At 38.2% G+C, this 21113-nt stretch overlaps 1 protein-coding gene across 1 annotated transcript; it reads right to left on the reverse strand.

Annotated features, from left to right (window-relative positions):
• Positions 1 to 14683: 14683 nt before the first annotated feature.
• Positions 14684 to 18007, reverse strand: LOC147077260 (uncharacterized). The gene is made up of 3 exons (XM_085941478.1): positions 17787 to 18007; positions 17334 to 17480; positions 14684 to 15361 (listed from the first exon to the last, which is right to left on the reverse strand). Exons 1-3 carry the CDS (start codon positions 17976 to 17978, stop codon positions 15110 to 15112), a joined length of 591 nt encoding a protein of 196 aa, XP_085797604.1. The 5' UTR covers positions 17979 to 18007; the 3' UTR covers positions 14684 to 15109.
• Between the last annotated feature and the right edge of the window lie 3106 nt (positions 18008 to 21113).

Consider the following 21113-nt stretch of genomic DNA (forward strand, 5'->3'; position numbering starts at 1 on the left):
TCCAATACAATAATTACATTACAATTATCATAATCGCGTACGTTTTCGTCAACCTAATCCACTGTAATATTAAGAGACTCACGTCAGGTAAGATAGTGCGTTCGGCTGATAACCGAAAAATCGGTGGTTCGAATCCAATCGAGTGCATTTATTTTTGTGTGAAAAAATAAACTATGTGTTACATGTCACACGCCAAAAATACACTGATCTGATTTTCCAAATGCGCCTAAAGAAGTATAACTTTATAACTTTAAAATTATCGTATATTTACCACATTTAGGTATAAGTTTTATATTTTGTGAAATTAGAATTTTTTTATTGTGCTGCGTGTTAGTACCTGTTTTTATGACCGTAAAGATTTTTTAAAATATTTATTTATTTATAAAAAGAGTATTACGGCATTACAGCTTTTGACCAATGCGCCATAATACATAATACATACAAATATATAAAAATATCTTAATTACAAATAACAACTAATATGACAAGAAAGTGGAAAAGACATCATGTGTAAATATTAAAGAAATATGATAATATATACAATTTTGAATTTATCCTATTTAAAACGTCTACAAACATTATATAATTAATAAAAAACAAATCAACCTTAATGGTGCCATCAAATAAGCTAATTGCACGATACACAGCATCATGAAACATAACATCTGTCCTGCGACGAGGTATCTTGAAGACCGTGGAGCTGCGAGTGATATTGGTGGGAACATGAAAATTAATATTTGCCGGTATATGCGGATTGTAAATGAACCCACGAAGAAGTAAAAAGAAATGCTTTAAAAGAACAATCACTCTTCGGGTAGACAGGGATATCATTGATAGCATACCCAGAAGAAAACGAGTCGGGAAATTCATTTTATTGTCATTATCATAAGGAAAGAACCCGTATGTTCTTATGTAGAGAAATCTATTGTGGACTCGATCCAACTTAATTGTGTGGATGAACCTATTAGGACTCCAAATAATGCTGGCATATTCAAGAATACTCAACACAAATGATACGTATAATGTACGTAGCACTCGGATGGATTTAGAATGATTTTGAAACCCTCATAACAAAACCAAGCATTTTGCTAGATCTAGTACTGATGTTAAGAATATGCTGATTGAAAGTGAACTTTGTATCATAGAATACTCCCAAATCTTTTATCTCCGTTACCCTACTCAGGGAGGGGGGATGCTGACAGGGCTATAGCCCAGGGCTCGGGTTTAAGGTGGTCCCGGCATAGCGGGTTGACCAGATAAATGAGATAATACACACATCTTAAAATTGCTCTAATAGTAAAAAAGTCACCCGCGGCGCTATTTTATTTCAAGGTTATTACCATTTTAAAATATAAGGTTGATACTCGACAACTCCATAATTCGATGTGTTAAAAAATCGCTTAAAATTTCTGAATTTTATTTGACCCTGAATACCATTTGGAAAACGTTACTGTAAAGCGTCTTAAAGCGATTTAAAGCCTACCTTCAATTCAAAATTATTTTTTTAATTTCATATTGACGTATTTATATAATGACAAATAATAATATATTCAATATGCCTAACGACATTTATCGTATAATTGTGATAATAATTTAACGATCTTTTCCCATATTTCAATAAGCACCTTCTATGGCATCTCTCGAAAGTTTAAAAAAATAAAACACCGCAACTTGCTTCTCATATTGTATGAGATTATGGTGGCGTGAATTGACCTTGTTTTTTCATATGAAGTTTTTTACTCATAATTTCAACATGTCTAGCTTTGCGCGTACAAACCTACAAATTGGTTGATGCATAATTCTACGACTAACGCGAGCACGCAAGTGGAATTTTACGCCGAGCGGGATCACGTTTTATCGCGTGCCAAAGTATTGTTATCAGGGTGAAGAGAAACACATTTTTATAAATGTTTATTTTTCATACAAGTGTTTATATTGAACAAAAACAACCCAACATAAAAATAATATAGATTTAATATACATCTAAAAAAACGTTATGCAAGTTTAGTAGGTATGTTGCAAGGGATGGTGTGATGAGGGGTAGGTGATGAATAAAATCAGAAGGTTTTGATGCGTATAAAAGTAATTCCCCAAATTTATTATCCCTTAACACAAATTACAGATTCAATTTACAGCTTGAATAATACAAAGTTTATAAATTAGATTACGACGATAGTGTTTGTGATAAAAGTTATTTTAACGTTGAAGCGAGCGGCGTGTTATTAAGACGAGCGAATTTAAGGTACTGAGTTCTTGTTGGATTGCCACGTCTGTTTTTATATTGAAAGTAGACAAAGGAAATGCTATCCACAGCGTGGGTAAATTTATTGTTTTGTTCCCACATTGCGGATAGATTCCTGGGATTTTGTCTGCGAAATTTGATTAAGGTACAAACGTTATCAGTCCAACAATGGATTTCACACGACACAATGACAGGAATGCACTGTTTACTCGTTCATTCCTGTGATGGACAACTGACATCCGACACGTGAGTATTTCTTTGGCCGGTGGAAGATGATCATATGTCAGTTCGCACGGCCGCGTTTTTGCTGATTATTAAAACATTAAATAAAATATATTAAAATATTGTGATTATTAAAATGTTGTAATCTTTAGGTTTTAACTGCTATCTACACATTGCACTGTCTGCGGACTACTTCCACCCTCATACCCCCCTTCCAGCGAAATGCGGCACGCAAATCGCGATGAAAGTAGGTAGAGGTGGTCGCTTGAAGGTCCAATCAGATCTGTCTCGGTGGATGCTGCGGTGGTCTGCATCCCGGGACGTCTGCTCTCATGTCCTTGATGACTCTCTTGGTGATGTGCTTTTTGCAATTTGTCCATAGCAGGTAGCTGGAAACTGCGGCAATGATGACGATAATCAAGGCAAGCGTTGCCCACGACAGTTGGCCTGTCGACGTGTCGTTGACAATTGCTCCGCCCGACGCAGTCTGTGCGACGATGATCTCTTCCTTTGTCTGTTGTGCACCCATTTTCGTATGCTGGTGTCTCTTGGTGATGATGATGGTAAAATACTGAATAATCCAGTTGAGTTATCCGCATTTATTGTGAATAAATTGTTTATGCCTGCATTTTAAATATTGCGTACACCACTGACCTACATTCTAGGTCGATGTGTGTTCTTGCTTTCGCTAACGTTGCTGTTTTGAAATCGGAAACTCCGCGTGCTGTTTTGAAACACGACCCCGATTGCATTGTTCGGCTCGTGCCTGATGTTGTTGACCGATATTTGCTCCACTGGCCTAGAGACGGTCTGGAAAATGGACACTTCTGCCGTATCGGGTAACACGAGCTCCCACGGTGTCAGGATTTTTCTCAGGCTGTTCCATTGTTTTATTTTCCTTGAGAATGTACGCTGGTTTTAAACGGTCGATAGAAACGGTGACGTTTTTTCCTCTCTTGCAAATGACATATGTCCGCGTATTGCGCGTGATGACCTCATATGGTCCGGTAAATGGAGATCTTAGCGGAGTTTTGACTGTATCATCGCGTAAGAAGACATGTGTCGATTTGTTAAGGTCTTTGAAAATGAAAACGCGTTTTTCGCCGTGTTGCTGGCTTTTCACAGGTTGCAGTTGTTGGAAATGTTTTTTTAGGATCGTGACGTAGTTGCTCGGGTCTTGGTTTGTGCTGGTTTGATGGCACAAAAATTCCCCTGGTAGGCGTAAGGGTTCGCCGTACACAAGCTCAGCTGCTGTCGTCTTTAAATCTTCTCTCCAAGCTGCTCTGATTCCCATTAACACTGTCGGCAATGTTTCAGTCCATCTCTCATTCTCGTGGCATTTTATAGCGGCTTTTAATTGACGATGCAGTCTTTCGACCATACCGTTTGCGGCTGGGTGATATGCTGTCGTGTGAATCCTCGCCGTACCAGTCAGACGATTTAATTGTCTGAAAAGGTTCGACTCAAATTGTTTGCCTTGATCCGTTGTCACTCTCAAGGGCGTTCCAAAACGGGCGATCCAACCATTGTAGAATGTACGGGCGATCGTTTCCGCTTCTTGGTCTTTAATCGGAAATGCTTCCGGCCACCGCGTGAATCTGTCAACGCAGGTGAGGCAATATCTGCAGCCTTCAGACATAGGAAGGATGACGATGTCGATGTGGACATGCTCAAATCGTCCTGAAGGTGCAAAGTTTCCGAGTGGTGCTGATATGTGACGTGTGATCTTGTTCTTCTGGCATTGGAGACAGTTGCGGGCCCAATTTCGACAATCCGTTTTAATCGACGGCCAAACAAATCGTTGTGTGACAAGTTTGACGGTCGCATTAATTCCGGGATGTGAAAGTCTGTGGATATGATTAAAAGCTGCTTGTCGGTGCGGTTTGGTTATGAAAGGTCTTGCGATAGGTGTTGACAAGTCACAGAATACTTTTATGTCTGTGTCGGGAATAAGTACTTGTTTCAACTGAAGTACCGATCCGTCACGTAAAAATGTACTCATTTCGTTGTCAGTTTCCTGGTCGGCTGCGAGGTTGGCATAATTCAGTGTGTCTTCAACGACTTCTATCCTAGACAAGGCATCAGCAACGATGTTGTCTTTTCCAGCGACGTGACGTATGTCGGTCGTGAATTGTCCGATGAAATCGAGGTGTCTGAATTGTCTTGGTGAGCACTTGTCCGATTTTTGTTGGAATGCGAACGTAATGGGCTTGTGGTCGGTAAATATGGTGAACGTGTGAGCTTCTATCATGTGTCGAAAATGTTTGACAGCTAGATAGATAGCTAAAAGCTCGCGGTCGTAAGCGCCATATTTTCTCTCCGCTGGACTTAGCTTCTTTGAAAAGAATGCCAGCGGTTCCCATTGATCGTCAACTCGTTGTTGAAGTGCTGCGCCAACGGAAGTATCGGATGCGTCACTAATTATCGCTAAGTGAGTCCCCTCACTTTTCGGATGTTTCAATAGCGTTGCTTCCGCCAAACTCTTCTTGCATTCCTCGAAGGCCTTGATTGCTTCTGGTGTCCAGATGATAGGTTCTTTCTTGGAAGTTTTTCCTTGCAGGAGTGAGTTCAGTGGAGCTTGCGTTTCTGCGGCCTTGGGGACGAATCTCCTATAGAAATTCAAAATTCCCAAGAACCGTCGTAGTCCTTTTTGAGTGTCTGGGCGGGTGTATTCGCGAATAGCGCTGACACGATCTGGAAGTGGTCGAGTTCCGGTGCTGGAAACCAGGTAGCCAAGGAATTTAACTTCCTCTACTCCGAAGTGGCACTTCGTGGAGTTGACAACCAGGCCGTACTCCTGTAGGCGTTTGAACAAAATTTCCAGGTGTTGAAGATGCTCTTGTTCTGTTGTGGAGGCTACCAGGATGTCGTCTATGTAGGCGTAGCAGAAGTCCAGACCCTGCAGAACCTCGTCAATGAAGCGCTGAAAAGTCTGGGCCGCATTCCTCAAGCCGAAAGACATAAATGGAAACTCGAATAATCCAAAGGGTGTTGTGATGGCAGTCTTCGGAATGTCCTCTTCAGCCACTGGGATTTGGTTGTATGCTCTCACCAGGTCGATCGTGGAGAAAACTTTCCTATCACGCAATGTTTGTGTGAAGTCTTGGATATGACGCACGGGGTACCTGTCAGGTACGGTTCGAGCGTTTAATCCGCGGTAATCACCACATGGCCTCCATTGATCTTCAGATTTGGGCACCAGGTGAAGGGGTGACGCCCAAGAACTTTCAGATGGTCGTGCTATTCCAAGTCTGGTCATGGTTTCGAATTCCTTTTTGGCGATGTGAAGTTTGTCGGGAGCTAGGCGTCTAGGACGTTGAGCTACAGAAGGTCCTTCGGTGGTTCGTATGTGATGTCTCGTGTTGTGGATGACTTCTCTACCAGCTCCATCTGGGCGCGTGAGATCCGGAAACTGCTGCAGTAATCCATGATAAAGGGATTTACCTGCGACAGTTTTGACAGTTGCTATCTCAGTGCTGCTGTGGCGTCCAGAGGTTGTAAGTTGAGCCGTCTGATCCAACAGTCTGCGATTCTTGACATCGACTAATAATCCGAAATGGATTAGGAAGTCAACACCAATAATGGGCTTGGTGACATCTGCAATCACGAATTTCCAGGTGAATTCTCTTCGTAACCCCAAATTCAGCGTCAGTGAGATACTGCCATACGTAGCAATGACAGATCCGTTTGCTGCTGAAAGTTCGTACTGTGATTTTGGTCGGCGCCCCTGTACTTTCGTGCGTGGGAAAACGCAAAGGTCCGCTCCGGTGTCGATAAGGAATTGTATTTTCGTGGCGTGGTCGGTGACGAAGAGGCGGCTGGAGGTAGGGCTGTAATCGCTGGCCGCGCTTAGCGACTGCCCGTGGCGTTTCCCTTGTTGAAGGTGCATGGTGTGACGCACTTCTCCGCATCTTGGCCGAATCTACGATGATACCAACACATGCCAGGTTTGCTGTGGCTTTGGTCTCGCGGTCGGGAATGGTTCCTCCTTTGGCTGGCTGATCGTGACTGGTGACGTGGCCTTGATGGTCGGTTTCCTCTTGCGAGCTCTTTGGAGAGCTCCTCGCGAAGAGTTGAGATTTCCTCCCGCAAGGTGATCACCAGCTTGCTGATGCCGCACAGGTCTTCCATCGTGGTTTCAGCAATGGATGCCTTTGATGTGGAATCTGCCATGGCGTCAGCTAGGTCTGCAACCTTGTTGAGATCCGCGTCCTTCTGTGTCGCCAGTACCAATTGCATGGTATGTGGTAAGCGACCCATCCAAAGCGTGCGTAGGATGTCATCAGTAACGGCTGCTCCTGCGAGAGAACGTAGGTGGCGCAAGAACTGTGATGGTTTGCGATCACCAACTTCCTCGTGCTCCAGTAGTCGTCTGGTCTTCTGCTCCTGGGTAGAGCTCAGCCTTCTCGTCAGCTCCGTCCTGAGGTGCTCGTAGGCTCCTTCACGAGGTGGGTTAAGGATGATGTCTCGAACCTCTGACGCGTAACGAGATTCCAAAGCTCCCAGGATGTATCCAAATTTGGTCGCGTCAGTCGTGACGCCAGCTGCTTCGAAGCTTCGCTCCACCATGCAGAACCACATTTCCGGGTCTTCTGGACAGAATGGTGGGATCCTCACTGCCACGCGGCTGATCTGAGGTGTGGTCTGCTGGGCTGGTGCTGGTGTTGTCGTTTCTCCTCCGGCATTGCTGCCATACCCGCTGGAGAACTGTCCATTGGGCATCTTGACAAGGCAAGTGAATTTAAGAAAATTAACGCGGGAAAACGGATGTTGAAAACTGCGCGGGAAAACGAGCTCCAACGAAAAAATAATTCTCTCACAAACACAGTAAAATAGTAGTTAATAAAAAAATTAAACGAAGTCTGTAAAATGAAAATGAATGAATTGAATTTTACTTTACGGGTCACCACTGTTGCAAGGGATGGTGTGATGAGGGGTAGGTGATGAATAAAATCAGAAGGTTTTGATGCGTATAAAAGTAATTCCCCAAATTTATTATCCCTTAACACAAATTACAGATTCAATTTACAGCTTGAATAATACAAAGTTTATAAATTAGATTACGACGATAGTGTTTGTGATAAAAGTTATTTTAACGTTGAAGCGAGCGGCGTGTTATTAAGACGAGCGAATTTAAGGTACTGAGTTCTTGTTGGATTGCCACGTCTGTTTTTATATTGAAAGTAGACAAAGGAAATGCTATCCACAGCGTGGGTAAATTTATTGTTTTGTTCCCACATTGCGGATAGATTCCTGGGATTTTGTCTGCGAAATTTGATTAAGGTACAAACGTTATCAGTCCAACAATGGATTTCACACGACACAATGACAGGAATGCACTGTTTACTCGTTCATTCCTGTGATGGACAACTGACATCCGACACGTGAGTATTTCTTTGGCCGGTGGAAGATGATCATATGTCAGTTCGCACGGCCGCGTTTTTGCTGATTATTAAAACATTAAATAAAATATATTAAAATATTGTGATTATTAAAATGTTGTAATCTTTAGGTTTTAACTGCTATCTACACATTGCACTGTCTGCGGACTACTTCCACCCTCAGGTATTTAAGATATTTTATGAACGAATACATGCTTTGTTTCTTTATTCCGTATTTTTTTTTTATTTAAGTAGGTATTGATACCAAATACAACCCCTCGCGAAGAGACGTCTCCAATCCCATATCAGAAACCTTACACAAAACAACGACTACCGTCCCGTAAAATCTAAATAATAAATAGAAATTTTACCAGCTCTGCTTCACAAACAATATTGCGAAAGCAATCTTTACGAAGGTCGAGCCCTAAGTACAGAGCGTACCTACCGGTTAGTCGCCGGTCGAGCAAACACAAGAAGCAGCCCGAAGACCTAACGGGACTTTTGAAGGCGGAGAAACGCTTGGAGTTTGTTAAGCATACTCCCTGCCCCACGCCTACATTTTTCGTCCCCTGCGAGAAGGGATGCATTTTTAAAAAAGGAAGACAGCCAGCAATTTACCCCTCGTGTGTTAAGACGCGTGCAATCCTTTTTTTGGGAGTTACGCGTCACCCCTCGGGGGTGACGCAATCGTCAAACAAATATTATCAACCAAGCCTAATAAAAGTGTTACCCTGATTAAGTGCGGCCCAGTGTCATGCCCAAAGGTTAATCAACCCTTCAGTGACAGTGCTGTGTAAACCAATTAATTATCACGTGCCCTTAAATAACCGTCATCTATAATTCGCGACAAACAAAGACTTTTTAGCGCAAAAACGCGCCCATAATAATCGCAATTATCTTAGTTATACTGAATCAATATCCATCTCCCTTGTGTAAATGCCCAATGTTTCTCAATGAATAAACGCGTCCGCGCGGACCGCTATGCAACCAAATATCTGTGTTATAATATTATACTTTCTGCCTAATATTATGTTACATCAAAACCTACACACATGTCTCTCTCATCACCAGTACCAGGACTTCACTCATCATACCGCAGTGAGTTCCTTGAGGTATTAGTATGTACCTACTAATACCGAGGAAAGACTATGAACTCACGTGTGAAGATCCTGTTCAGGTCCTGGTATTTTGGTGGGTTGAGAGAGACATCGGGGTAGCCACATTATGTTACATTGATAACTCACATTTTTGATTTGAAAGCTCCGCGCAGAGCTAGATTTATTTTTTTAAATTATACAAACATTGGTAGTATTATTTAGATTAGATAATCAAACAGAAGAGAAGAACGATAATTATAGTTACATTGTAATATGTTACAACAGAGAAGACACATTATTATTACGTAACCATTGTTGTACTACTTTTAATTTATTCAGCACTGACGCTGGGGGTTAATTTTTTTTTTTTTTTTTTTGGCACATTACCGGGATTAATACTGAAGCACTTTGTCGGGTCCGTGGTTTGCTTTAAGGGTTGTAATAAGATTATTATTAACACGATAACGTTAAGAGATTCACTGATATTAATGTAGGCTAACATATCGTCCGATTGATTTGACAATCCCGCAGGAGCGACGCGTCAATCGAAAAACGATTCCTCCGCGTCCGGTTTCTTTAGGGATAAAATGCAAACTGAATTTTTTTCAAAGAGCCTGTTGGTAAGGGGGCATGTGATATCGGGGTGCGGGATGAGGGGAAGCTATTCGGCCGACTAACAGAACTTTTGTTCGTCCGCCGTGCTCAAGGTTGGATTCAGGTACCTGCAGTGTGCACTTGAAAGGAACGTTGTGTAAAACTGCGTTCGTAACAAAAATGTTTGAAACATTCCGTTTGTACTGCAGGGCTGGTAAACTTTTGTCGGTGATATTCTAATAATGTTTTTAAATTTGTGGTTTGATTACTGATTTGGAATTTTAAACGTTTTCGTGCTAGGGGTTTCGTTTGGTCATACTACTTACTTCAAAAATTATCGCTAGATTTATTATTATAATATAAAATAACTGAAATTACCAATTATTGTTGTATGTTTGTTATGGGGGGGGGGGGGGGGGGAGGGGAATCGGTTGTGGAGATTGAGCATCACTTGGAGCGTGCAGTTACTTGAAGGGCGGCAAATCGAGAATAATCATTAGGTAGCTACATAAACTTAGTAATAACGAAAATATCTTTCCATTTAAATAAAAAAAAACAGCTTAGTGCTTCGAAACAAAGCGTAGGTATAAAATAACATACAAGCTTTAACAGGAGTGTATTTTTTGTCGGGTTCGCGATAACTAGTTTACTTCCGTTGTCTTTGGAGGTTACGTCATTGATAACTGGTAATAACACGTGCAGATTTTCGAATTATAGGTAGGTACAAATTATACTTACTCACCTAATTCAAAATTCATCCAAATATTTTTGACAGTCACTCGAGAGTTTTGGAAGTTGTCAGGTATATTTTTAACTGTACCTATCTGAAACCGTGGACTCACAATATTGTCTATTGAAGTAGAGATGGCATTTAAATTCGATTTAGTAGTACCTATATTATGTTAATAATGTTTGTATATAACATTTTTTTAGATATTTTATTCATTAATGGATGATTAAAAATACTTAAATTTGGCGCTGCCCGGGGACGGTATTTTGTCAAGGGGCGTCACTGCTGTATTATATTATGTAATATGAACGGCGCTTTACCTAGTGAGTTTCATCCACGGTATAAGAAAATACCTTCTTCTAGAAAAGTTGGTAATTCTGTTACAAAACCTTCTGTTTTGGATTGTTCAGGTGAAGAAGGTTTTTAATTTGAACAAGGTTTTATTATTATCGAAAATCACAATTACAAAATGTTATACATAACACATGATAACGATGTAGGTATGTCCCTACGAACCTTTAAGGTAGAGCCGACCCTGCTAAGGACAGTTCAATCCGCAGTAAAACAACTCGGTGAGCAGAGCTGAATTAAGTTTGAATAAGTGAATGGTCCGAGTTGAATGATATCAGAATCATTCACAATACACTAAACTCTCAGTAATCCGCCGCTCGATTATCCGACAACTACTATACTCCGCCGTTATTTTTACTAGTTTAAATCACCAAATCAAGCTCTATAATTCGCCGGTATTCGATTGTCAAATTCAGTAGTCCGCCGCGTACAAGTATACAGTGCAAATAAGACAGGTTTATTTTGGAAAATTAAGTATAAGTCACTTCATGTCTTTTAAGATAACTAAGTTGCGAACATCTATATGAGCATACGTTGCATTTGAGGTTTTTCACCTGTGTATCATTTTATGGTTTTTAAGACTACTAATAAGTGCACACTTATCGTTTATGACGTTTTACACCTGTGTGTCATTTCATGGTTTTGAAGACTACTAAGTTGCGAGCATCTATATGGGCATACCTTGCATTTATGAGGTTTTTCACCTGTGTGTGTCATTTCATGTCTTTTAAGATTTGAAAGTTGCGAGCATCTATATGGGCATACCTTGCATTTATGAGGTTTTTCACCTGTATGTGTCATTTCATGGTTTTTAAGAGTATAAAGTTGCGAGCATCTATATGAGCATAACTTGCATTGATGACGTTTTTCACCCGTGTGTTTCATTTCATGGCTTTTAAGATTTTCAAGTTGCGAGCATCCATATGAGCATACCTTGCATTTATGAGGTTTTTCACCTGTGTGTGTCATTTCATGTTTATGAAGACTACTAAGTTGCGAGCATCTATATGGGCATAACTTGCATTTATGAGGTTTTTCACCTGTGTGTGTCATTTCATGGTTTTGAAGACTACTAAGTTGCGAGCATCTATATGGGCATACCTTGCATTTATGAGGTTTTTTACCTGTGTGTGTCATTTCATGTCTTTTAAGATTTGCAAGTTGCGAGCATCTATATGGGCATACCTTGCATTTATGAAATTTTTCACCTGTATGTGTCATTTCATGGTTTTTAAGATTATTAAGTCGCGAGCATCTATATGAGCATAACTTGCATTTATGACGTTTTTCACCTGTGTGTGTCATTTCATGGCTTTTAAGATTTTCAAGTTGCGAGCATCTATATGAGCCAGTGGCGAAGGGTGGAGGTAGGCTGTTAAGATCCGCCATAAACAGTGCACATTAAACTTTTTCAGACATAGATATTTGTTTTCGTTGAAATAAGACTACAATTTACAGATAGTGTTGGTTAGTTTTTAAAATTCAATTAAACCCTGAGAAACCAAGCCATAATAGAAAATAGTCAAAAAATGCATGTATATCTATAAAATATCTAAAATTATGCAATTAAATCATACATAACTTTGAATATTATATAAATAGACGAATATTTTTAATTTATTATAGTTTCGTTTAGGCAGGGCTTAATGAATTTAAAAAAATAACCAACAATATGTGCAATATGTATTTTTAATCCAACGAAAACAAATAATTATGAATAAAAAAGTGTGCACAATTTTGTCGTATTGCCCAAATTAGACCAAAACTATTGTGGTTTCGTTTAGGCAGGGTTTAATTGATTTTTAAAAACTAACTAACACCATCTGTAAATTGTAGTCTTAGTTCAATAAAGACAAATACATATGACTAAAAAAGTTTAGTGTGCACTATTTATAGCGAATCTTAACAGCCTACCTCCACCCTTCGCCACTGATATGAGCATACCTTGCATTTATGAGGTTTTTCACCTGTGTGTGTCATTTCATGTTTATGAAGACTACTAAGTTGCGAGCATCTATATGGGCATAACTTGCATTTATGAGGTTTTTCACCTGTGTGTGTCATTTCATGTCTTTTAAGACTACTAAGTTGCGAGCATCTATATGGGCATAACTTGCATTTATGAGATTTTTCACCTGTGTGTGTCATTTCATGGTTTTTAAGATTACTAAGTTGCGAGCATCTATATGGGCATACCTTGCATTTATGAGGTTTTTCACCTGTGTGTGTCTTTTCATGTTTATGAAGACTACTAAGTTGCGAGCATCTATATGGGCATAACTTGCATTTATGAGGTTTTTCAGTTGTGTGTGTCATTTCATGTCTTTTAAGACTACTAAGTCGCGAGCATCTACATGAGCATAACTTGCATTTATGAGGTTTTTCACCTGTGTGTATCATTTCATGGTTTTTAAGATTACTAAGTCGCGAGCATCTAAAAGGGCATACCTTGCATTTATAAGATTTTTCACCTGTGTGTGTCATGTCATGGTTTTTAAGATAACTAAGTCGCGAGCATCTATATGAGCAAAACTTGCATTTATGAGATTTTTCACCTGTGTGTGTCATTTCATGTCTTTTAAGACTACTAAGTCGCGTGCATCTATGTGAACATACCTTGAATTTATGAGGTTTTTCACCTGTGTGTGTCATTTTATGTGCTTTGAAATGATTTAGTTGCGAGAATATATTTTCTTGATGATGATCAGCAATTACGTCCGTGTGAATTACTTTGTGATTTTTTAGAGCACTTTCGCATTCAAAAACTGCGTTACAAAAGCTGCAAATCAAATAACGTGAGAAATGTACTACTCTTCTCAGAATAAGTCGAAGTTCCTTCGGAGTCTCTGGTTCTGAGATTTCTCCTTTGTTGTTTTGTTCATCTATCGTCACTTCTGAAGACTGTATGATTCTATATTTGATTCCATCAGGCGAGGATTGTTGACACCTATCTATATCGTGATGCTTTGTGAAAAAAACTTTAGTAGAAACCTAGAAAAAAAAAATATTCGATGTCAATATTATTCTCCATTAGATTTTAAACTGTTCCATTTGAGTTATTTTTTATTCTTTTGCCTTTCAGAATCTTCAGACATTATACGTGTAGTGAGAATGACCGACATAGATATTAAATACAAACAATGTTACGGAACGATCCGTAAATAGTTTTTAAAAAATTCACCTACATGTAACATCAAAGGAAAATGCACAAAACAGATTATGATACAATTGTGGTACTACTTTTAGTAATATGTATAAATCTATTATAGTTTCGAATGCAAAATTTTAGATTAATATGAATAAGATAGTTTCACTTTGCTGTGTTTATTTCTAATATTTCTTGATAAAATAATTTAATATCACCAGAATAACGTACATACCATGAGGCAATTTTGCACCCTGTTCGATAAAAACATTGTAAGCTTCGGGTAGAAACTAGTAATTTCTGTATCACTGAGTTATTGGAGAGTGTGCATAGTGTCGGAAGATGCCGAAAGGCGAAACCAATGTCACAAACAATATTCAAATTGAGAGAATGTATATTCAAATTTCATCGAGCGACTTCGATCAACAGTTTAAACAATATTTTAATATACCATACTTGTGAATTCGTGAGGACACGCATACTAAGCGTCGCATAGGAACGGCAGTTATCCAAAGAGCGACACTTTCGAGATGGAATGGCTCGGTTTATATAACTCACACATATAACATGTTATAGCATAAATATTTTTCAAATTAATAAAGTTTACCGGTTGAGCACATCTGATATTTAAATAATGATCTGAGCAAAACAGCAAGTTGTTACTAGTAGTAGTTCAAGTATTGTAGCTAAACAACTTAAAAACAGACCTGCGCAGAAGCACACGTACTTTCGTGCGTGTTTAAACGCTGTGTCTTTGTGTGAAGTCTGTTTTACACGATACAATATTATATTTACAGTTGACAATGAAAACCTCATCTCTATCGCGGTATGACAAAAATCCTTTACAAAGACAAGCACGAGAAATTAATGTTTTTAATTTGACCGAATATTTACAAGTGATGAAAAGCAGTACAATTTTATGATAAGTACATATATATTTATACGGAAAATGATTTTCACAGTTTGCGTTTTATAACAACTTTACTAAAAAAAACAATAAAGACATTATTTTAAAATTATAAAAAAATGTGATTGGGTCATCGATATATTTAATATGTATACTGATCACTTCTACTATTTAAGTGATAATTTGTGTTCTCCTAATTATTTAATGAATACATACCTGCAGCAATACAATTAGTTAATATGGCTTAAAAAAGTGTTTTCTTCAAAACTCAATAATTACCCAGTATTAATTAACCTATCATAATAATTAAGAAGTTGAGACTTTAACTAATGGCTCTTATAATACTCTCTGGAGCGCTTTCCAAATTGAGTTACCATAGGCAATCGGCTTTTGTATTTTAAATCAAAGTAGGTAGGTATTGATTACTTTAATTACTTTTTTCAATACGACTGGCTAGGAATAGTACGGAGAATTATTAAAATTTTAAACGTTAACCTTCGATAGAAATCGGCGAATAGAGAAGCAAATGTTACAATATATAAAATTGAATATACTCCATGTCCTGGTGTGTAATCTGAATGTGAACATCCGGGTTGAGGATCTTCATCAGAAAATGGTGGCATTTTATCTTCAGTGAATTCACGCTTTATGTCAGTCTCAGCTTTGATACCAGTGACACCCGTCGCAGCGAACTGAAATAAACAACGTTTCATATAACATGTTGTCAAAAAGTACATATTAAATCGTTACTATCTAGGTGAAAGTAGGCTGTTAAGATCCGATATAAATAGTGCACACTAAACATTATCAGGCATACTTATTTGTTTTCATTAAATTAATATTTAAAATTCCATTTAACCCTGCCTAAACTAAGCCATAATATCGCGGTTAATAATAAGAGCTTTCCAAATTGAAGTTCTATTGCCAATCGGCTTTTGTATTTTAAATAAAAGTGGGTTTTTTAAAATTTAAAGGTAATTTAAAATGCACGTTAATTAATATCGATAGGCCGCCTGATAATTACGAACCAGGTGCGTCTTTAGCGTCCAATGACTTAATTACTTTACTTTTTTACAAAAAAAGATCTCTTCCGTTTGTTATATATTTTCTCAAAAATGTTTTCAAAATGATGTATGTTCAATATATTATATAAAATTCCATAAAAATGTTAATATTTTATAAAGGAACGTCTCTCGACAATATGTCCGAGATGAATACGACAGTTTTTTGACATATTGTTCGGCGCGGAGCTGATTCTCTGGAGAGACTGGTAGTTTTGGGTAGCCTCCAAGGCAGATGAAGCAGAGGAAGAGCGACCAAGTAAAAGAGCTGACTGAGAGCAGCCTTCACTCTGTCTTGATAGAAGGAGAGGATTGAGAGGAGTGGGAATTCTTGATCGCTTAAAAGATAACATTCCAAGGTGGTCACCATCCTTTACCATGAGGGAACGACCAAGAACTAATGGGAAACATTGAAAATGTACAGATCTATTGTGCTTTTATTTAGCGATAATAACTTTACTGTTCACACGTAAGATTGCTGACCTTCGTAAATAGTAAGCGAGACGCCATGTTGTCATTTTAAGGTAGGTACTTTTTGACAGGTCGTGAAAATCGGTTAACCTCAAAATGAGACTGCGCGGTGTAGGTTGTTGTGCGGATATTGAACAAATCCCATCTGTCACGTGAAAATTCAGAAGCGAACTTTTTTGATTCATGCAAGCAATCTTGCAACTTGCACAAAAATACGTGTGTACACGTGGATTTTCTTTTTATGGCCTCGGTAATATGTACTGTCAGCAGTAAATCCTTGCATTACAACTTTCATGAAGAGTTTCAAGTCATCAGCAAACAACATAAAATAGCATTTTTAATTACCAATGCTATGTCATTTATAAAAAACGTGAACAGTAATGGCCCCAACTTTCAGCCCTGAGGCACACCAGAAAATGTTTTAAATGTCATGTCTGTGACTGATAGAGGGTGTACGATACGTATTGTTGACGATTCTTAAAATAACTCCCGAATAACGCGAGAAGTCGTTTAACGGCCTGCTCCAAATCCATGCTGCTCATTCATTATAAATGACCAGCGCCATCTATAGATTAATACTTGAGTCGGCAATGAAATGACTCAATCCTCGGAAAAATCATGCTGTGCATGATTATCTCAAGAACTTTTGCTGGTGCATAGAGAATGGCTACCGGCCTATAGTTTTCCACTGATGACTCCGTACCACTCTTATGAATTGGAGTAACCTTCGACATATTCCATGCTTCCGGAAAGATACCCGTCTCCATTGTCAGGTAAAATATATATGAAAGTGGCCCTTGACAAAGTCAGTAGAGCTCTTTAAAAAAATCTTGGGAGATATGCGATCCCTAAGAGCGGGTATTCTTATTTTGTTTATAAATCTGAACACGTCACCCTCATCATTTAGAAAGATGTCAACGGATTGGGCACCGCATGGTCGTTTCTCTACATAATATATAAGAACGTGACATACTTGTTTCTCCGTCTAAACGCGCCCATTCATGCAGCGTCTCGAGACAATGGTGTCGCGTGTGAAACGGCTCAAAGATTTAAACATGTATTGCTAATTCCAACCTTCGATATAAGACTGCACCAAGGGAAGAAAAATAACACATTATATAAATGAACGAACCTGATGTATTGGCCTGAAATCTGAACCCGGTTGAGGATCTTCAACATCACATAATGGGTCTATTACATCTTCAATAATCTCGCGCTTGATGACGGATAGTTGATCATCCGTCTCTGGTTTTATATTAGAGAGGTCCGCTAAAAGATACTGAAAGAAACATTATGGTTAACACAGTAAAACCATTTACAGTTCACGTGACTTCAAGGAATATCCATATAACAATGTATACTAATAATTATAGTCAAAATGAATTAGAAGATAACCTGCCCTAACCTATATCACAAATATATCGTAGTTGTCAAAATGTATAATCGAGTTATTTTTTAAGTCAACGTTTAATATCATTGTGTCTCTACGCAGTTTATAAACAAGCAAATTATTATAATAATATATGAATCGTTGTTATTCGCAATACGGAGTTATTGTAAGAAAAATCAGTTTCCAAAAACTAACCTCGAAATTGCAACTTGAAACATCGGCATTCTCCTGCTTTATATGAGTGCAAACTTCCGGGCTGATTGGGTAGCTAGTCGCCGTATCAAACAAAGGCTTGCCTTCTTCTTCAGGTTGTTCTACATCACATTCTCGCTTTACATCCATTTTAATGGTAAATATGTCAGGAAGAACGTGACAAACAGGATCCATTCAAGGTACATTAATTTAAGAGAAGTGTTGCCAGAATACGTAATTATTTATTATGTATGGCCGAAATACTGAAAAACATATGCCGTGGAAGCGATCAAACAAAAACTGTGTTTTATTGGATTTAAGTTTTGTACTACTATTTGAGTGGGTAGTTTTTTCCCACTCGGGTTTTGCCTTTCGATATTTTCAAGCACAACGCGTATTCACCAATGGCAAATGCACACTAACAGCGTATACTGTTGCACCCATGACTATTGGGCCTCTCCCGATAGTTTAATTAATAACAATAATTATTATTATTAGGTGTAATCATGTCACCTGCCCTCTGGTCAACAATGTGCGTACGTACTTCCCAAATTCGTTGAAATGTTCAACATGTACTTAGCACGTAAGAATTGTATCTAATTATAATAATAGTATGTCATTTTATTTTGTTAACTGTCAATTCATGGGGGAACTGCATTGTATTGTTGTTTTTATTTAATAAAACGCAATTTTTTTTGTAGTACTTATTCTACGTTTAATAGTGGATTTTAAAAGTGGAATAAGTACTACAAAAAAATTGCGTTTTATTAAATAAAAACAACAATAGTATGTCAGATTGTGCCGAATAAAAGAGACGAAAGCCAAAGAAATTTAATATTCGGGAGTATATTGTATTAAAAAAATGGCATCACTGCTCAATATAAAAAGAGTGGAAAAAAAATTGTCGCGGGAGGACGTAGTATTGAGTTCACGAATTCCCGCGCTAAAAACTTAGCAATTAAACGAATTCGCGAAGCGATAATACGATATTATTAAAATTGGGAACGTAACGATATAAGATTAATTTGGATGGTACTGTTAAACATAAGTTTCTTTGTAAAAATAACCGTTGAAAATATAAAGCCACGTGTTCAACAAAGAAAGACTTTTTAATTATTATTTAATTTTTGTGAATCCCGGTCCTACCAACATTTCGAGCTAGCCACAGGACCCGGGATTTATCTTAATACCTACACTGTTATTTTTAACCGATATAATAAATCAATTAATAAAATAAAATAGGGACACTTTAATGCCTACCCATTCAGTCAAGGATCAAGTAAGTATAACAAATAAGGTATTGTCAAAGGGCCATGCCTTTTGACTTTGCCTTGTCTATCCGTGCATGGTGAAAATCACACCCAATGTCCGTGTGCCTGGCTCAAAATACGGGTGGCATTTGGTTTGTATTGCACTGACGGATATGTTCTTTTGCCACGTTGAAGATTATTATTGTACTATTTAACAACGTTTTGCCATTTGAATATTGAGATGCGCTGATCTCGTTATGATTGAGGAAATGTTTTCATATTCGCTTCATTGTTTTGTTTTGACAACAAAACATACAAATACTTAAGGTGACGCATCAGTGAAACGCCAAATAATTTTCAACTGTACGCGCGACGAAATTTTGGACTCGCTGCCATTCACTGAGAGAATGTTGACCCGGGAACACGTCACTTTGCTGCGTGATGGCGACGGGTCAATTAATTCTAAAATCGTGTAAAGATGACTAAAAACGTTACCCATTTACTTTAAAAAGAAAACATGTCAATGAATATATTATTATTGTTACTAATAGAACAATAAACAGAACATAAAATGAACGTATGTTGGATTTATATGACAATTAATATTTCGTTTGACAGGCGTCATTTTCACCCGCCACCCGCAATCCGCGCATCGCCTAGCGACGATCTTTTTAGACCGTGCCTCAACTAATGCATGGCCTTAATTCATATTGAAGTGTGTCAAGTGTTATTGTACCTATTCAGCGCCATCTTCAGATTAATCCAGCCTGAGCATATTATCTTTTTGCACAAGTAACGAGTGGTCCACTGGTTCAGCTGTCAAAATTAGATCCCAGATTGCTTGACATAGTGATTCTCCCTTTCACGTTTCAAATTCAATTAATTTTAAAAATCTCAAATCACAAATACCTATAAATAAATTAGGTATAAATAATATACATTCACATTATTCATTAGAAGTCAAAATCAGACTAGTCCTTCACAAAAAAACCGGTGGTAATATCGATTTCCAAAAAAAATGTAGCATCGACTATGCATTACATTTTGTAAGTGTATTTAATGCTAGTGTATTATTTGTCACGTAACTATTCAAATCAAACTTTTCCCTGTGGCGTGAACACGACAGACGCATCAGTATAGGCACTCTATAGAACAATGAGAGGTTATCCATAGACAAAAAACGGTCGGGGGGGGGGGTGCGGAAAAAGTAGGTCCAGTCGTTGTGAATTAACGGCTTTCTACTTGAGTCGGTAATGACCTATTATAAATATAAGTTTTGACGGAAAAAAGTTTTCAGTATTGTGGCAACACTTTTCTAACATTAACGAATGGATCCTGTCTGTCACGTAACACGTGGCTTCTGGAATATATACCCTTATCATGGATGTAAAGCAAGAATGTGCTGGAGGACACTCCGATATAGAAGGCAAGTCTTTGTTTGACACGCTGCCTAGCCATCCAGACAACCCGGATCCTCGCTTTCATGTAACGCAAATGAATGCGGACGTTTCAAATTGCAATTTCGAGGTTAGTTTTTGGAAACTAAATTCCTTTACAATCACTTTAGATTGAGAATAACAATGATTAGTTTAATATTGTAAACTGTGGCTTTTTTACATACAATGTAGGAACATAAGGTGATATTAAACTTTGTTTCAAAAAATTACATGTTTATACAATTTGACAGCTATGATACATACGTGTGATATAAGTTAGGTTATCTACTAGTTCATGTTAAATATAATTATTATACATCGTTGTATGGACGTTTAGTGGACTGAAACTGGTTTTACTGTGTTTACAAAATGTAATAATGCTTCTTTCAGTACCTTATAGCGGAACTCTCTGATAAGACATCTGATGATCAACCAGCTGTCGTCAAGCGCGAGATCATTGAAGATATATCACACCCATTATATGATGATGAATACCCTGAACCGGGTTGTTCGAATTCAGATTACAGGCAAATACATCAGGTACGTTCAATTGTTCGTAGGTATATGTGCCGTTTTCTTCCCTTGATGCCGTCTTACATTGAAGGTTTGATTTTGTAATGCATCTTTGAAACTCCATAAGGAAC

This window comes from Rhyacophila brunnea, unplaced genomic scaffold (genome assembly GCF_057557595.1).
Source record: "Rhyacophila brunnea isolate RB1 unplaced genomic scaffold, BYU_Rbru_1.0 scaffold_13, whole genome shotgun sequence".
NCBI lineage: Eukaryota > Metazoa > Arthropoda > Insecta > Trichoptera > Rhyacophilidae > Rhyacophila > Rhyacophila brunnea.

Excerpts from the sequence above, each read along its gene's own strand:
- LOC147077260 (XM_085941478.1), bottom strand. The coding sequence starts at position 17,978 with ATGGATCCTGTTTGTCACGTTCTTCCTGACATATTTACCATTAAAATG. Across the intron at positions 17,481-17,786 it reads TTTCAAGTTGCAATTTCGAG|TATCTTTTAGCGGACCTCTC; the intron begins GTTAGTTTTTGG and ends TGTTTCTTTCAG. Across the intron at positions 15,362-17,333 it reads ATTTCAGGCCAATACATCAG|TTCGCTGCGACGGGTGTCAC; the intron begins GTTCGTTCATTT and ends TGTTTATTTCAG.